This window comes from Rhinoderma darwinii, chromosome 9, assembly GCF_050947455.1.
Source record: "Rhinoderma darwinii isolate aRhiDar2 chromosome 9, aRhiDar2.hap1, whole genome shotgun sequence".
NCBI lineage: Eukaryota > Metazoa > Chordata > Amphibia > Anura > Rhinodermatidae > Rhinoderma > Rhinoderma darwinii.
In genome coordinates this window covers 79,008,867-79,011,289 of record NC_134695.1, presented here as the reverse complement: position 1 = coordinate 79,011,289, position 2,423 = coordinate 79,008,867, and the positions used below count along the sequence as shown (strand labels likewise).

At 58.4% G+C, this 2,423-nt stretch overlaps 1 protein-coding gene across 2 annotated transcripts; it reads left to right on the top strand.

The window, feature by feature from the left end:
* Nucleotides 1-6: 6 nt before the first annotated feature.
* On the top strand, nt 7-862 carry PRSS54 (serine protease 54). Of its 2 annotated transcripts, none has more exons than XM_075838238.1 (3): nt 7-142; nt 285-391; nt 479-862. In XM_075838238.1, the coding sequence occupies exons 1-3, from the start codon at nt 10-12 to the stop codon at nt 848-850; spliced, it is 612 nt and encodes a 203-aa protein (XP_075694353.1). In that variant the 5' UTR covers nt 7-9; the 3' UTR covers nt 851-862. The 2 variants fall into 2 exon arrangements, with proteins under 2 accessions (XP_075694353.1, XP_075694352.1); XM_075838237.1 differs by having other exon boundaries at nt 276-391.
* The last annotated feature ends 1,561 nt before the right edge of the window (nt 863-2,423 follow it).

Below are 2,423 nucleotides of genomic sequence, written 5' to 3'. Positions count from 1 at the left end.
AATGACCTGATGCTGCTCATGACTCAGGACAAGATCACATTTGGCCACAAAGTTCAACCTATTTGCTTCCCAAGTCTGGACCCCGGCGTCTCTGCGCTCAGTAACTGCAAGGTGTCCGGGTGGACGGGGCTGAAAGACGCAGGTGAGAGGGGGGCCGCATTGCCTGTGGGTGGGCTGGTAACAATAGGTTATATTATGGACAGGGGCTTGTAGTCGGGGGTCATGCCGGGGGATGGGTATAGGACACTCAGGGCCTCTGCACTTGTCTCTGGCAGGACATTCAGGCTCCTGGTGCCGACTGTCTGTGGAGAACTTGGACCCTTGCCCGTTGCAGAGAACCGCGTCGACCGAGTGCTGCATCCACCGAGGACATAACCATCCGGGCTGTGCGGTAAGACACCTCTGACCCCGGCCGAGGTCAGAACATAGGAGCGGCGTGTGCTGGGTGCCATGTTCATGAGATGTGTCTGATCTGCAGGGGGCGGGCGGCAGCCCGGTGTCATGCCAGGTGAAGGCCCGCTGGCTACTGGCTGGAGTCCTGTCTGGTGGTGGGATGAGGGCGCATGTCCCTGTCCTCTACACTCGCACCTGGTATTACGTCCACTGGATTTCAGCTCGTGCCATGGAGGCAGGGCGGCCTTTCATCCCTACAATCACCATCAGTACCGCGGTTCTGCCGAAGCTTCACTTCCGATCTGCAGCCAAGGAGTCACAACTTCTGTCTCGTCAAGAGGAAGATCAGCCTTTAATGTATGATTATTACCATGATAACCAACTCCCCCCAGCGGACAGCCATTCACCCAGCCCTGATGTCCATCTCATTGTATTTGTCATTCTTCTTACTAAATGAGATCAAGAGAAACTGTAGGTCCTGTGTATAAGCGCCGCCCTGTGCCAGGTATGTGCCCGCAGGTCTCCAGCAGATAAGAGCTGTGCGTGGCGCAGGCTGGTCATAGAGGAAACTGGGACCTGGGACCAGGTCCGCCAAAAAGCCATGATATAATACCATCCCAGCTCGGGATCAGTCAACAGCTCTAGCAGACCAGGAGGAGAGGGACTGCTGGATAATCAGGACCAGTCTGAAGTCCGCACCTCCACCCCACTGGTTGGACGGACATAATGGATGCAAAATAGCTCTCCTCCAGAAGGAAGAAATCGGTCTCTCTAGTGCCCCCTATAGGTGACCACCCTGTAAGTCAATGTCTGACCCTTTATAGAGCGTGACCCGGGTTAATAGCCACAGAATGTAGACGGCAGTTTCGGCGTTTTGCTCCTCGTTAGTACAGGGGAGGGTTCTGGTTGGCTGAATGAGATGCCGTAGAAGTATAATGGACACATGGATCATTATGTCGTGGTAACATCCGTCATTGTCAGGAGCAAAATCTTATTCAAAATGACTGGCGCAATATTTATTATAAATGAGACAGAGTTAACCAGACACGGCCTCCATTCTGACTTCTGGAAAGCTGCAGGTGCAAACATTGATCTTCAAACCAATGGCGACAGCAGTGCAGAGCGGCAGAGACGCGAGAGGCGGGGAGCGGCAGAGACGCGAGAGGCGGGGAGCGGCAGAGACGCGAGAGGCGGGGAGCGGCAGAGACGCGAGAGGCGGGGAGCGGCAGAGACGCGAGAGGCGGGGAGCGGCAGAGACGCGAGAGGCGGCAGAGACGTGAGAGGCGGGGAGCGGCAGAGACGTGAGAGGCGGGGACCGGCAGAGACGTGAGAGGCGGGGAGCGGCAGAGACGTGAGAGGCGGGGAGCGGCAGAGACGTGAGAGGCGGGGAGCGGCAGAGACTAGAGACGCGGCAGAGACGTGAGAGGCGGGGAGCGGCAGAGACGTGAGAGGCGGGGAGCGGCAGAGACGGGAGAGGCGGGGAGCGGCGGAGACGTGAGAGGCGGGGAGCGGCGGAGACGTGAGAGGCGGGGAGCGGCGGAGACGTGAGAGGCGGGGAGCGGCGGAGACGTGAGAGGCGGGGAGCGGCGGAGACGTGAGAGGCGGGGAGCGGCGGAGACGTCAGATGCGGGGAGCGGTAGAGACGCTGGGAGTGGCAGAGACGTGAGATGCGGGGAGCGGTAGAGACGCTGGGAGTGGCAGAGACGTGAGAGGCGGGGAGCGGCAGAGCGGTGGGCAGGGGGCTGTATGGAGTCCCTATGGTTCTGCAGGCTCTCCATGGGCCGCTGTATGTCAGACATTTTTCTCCCCTAGAATCAATGCTTTCTTACACCTCTGAAATATGGCGTCCAGTGGAACCTGTCACTAGATTTTTTGTGGGATTCATACAACACAAATGCCCCACAGAAGCCTCTATAATCGCCATGTCGCAGCTCGGCACCGGCCATGTGCATGGGCTCTAGCACGCAGCGAGTTCCTGCAGAAGCCGTCATTAACAATGAACCGCCAGGCGCGCCGCTGACCATGGGATG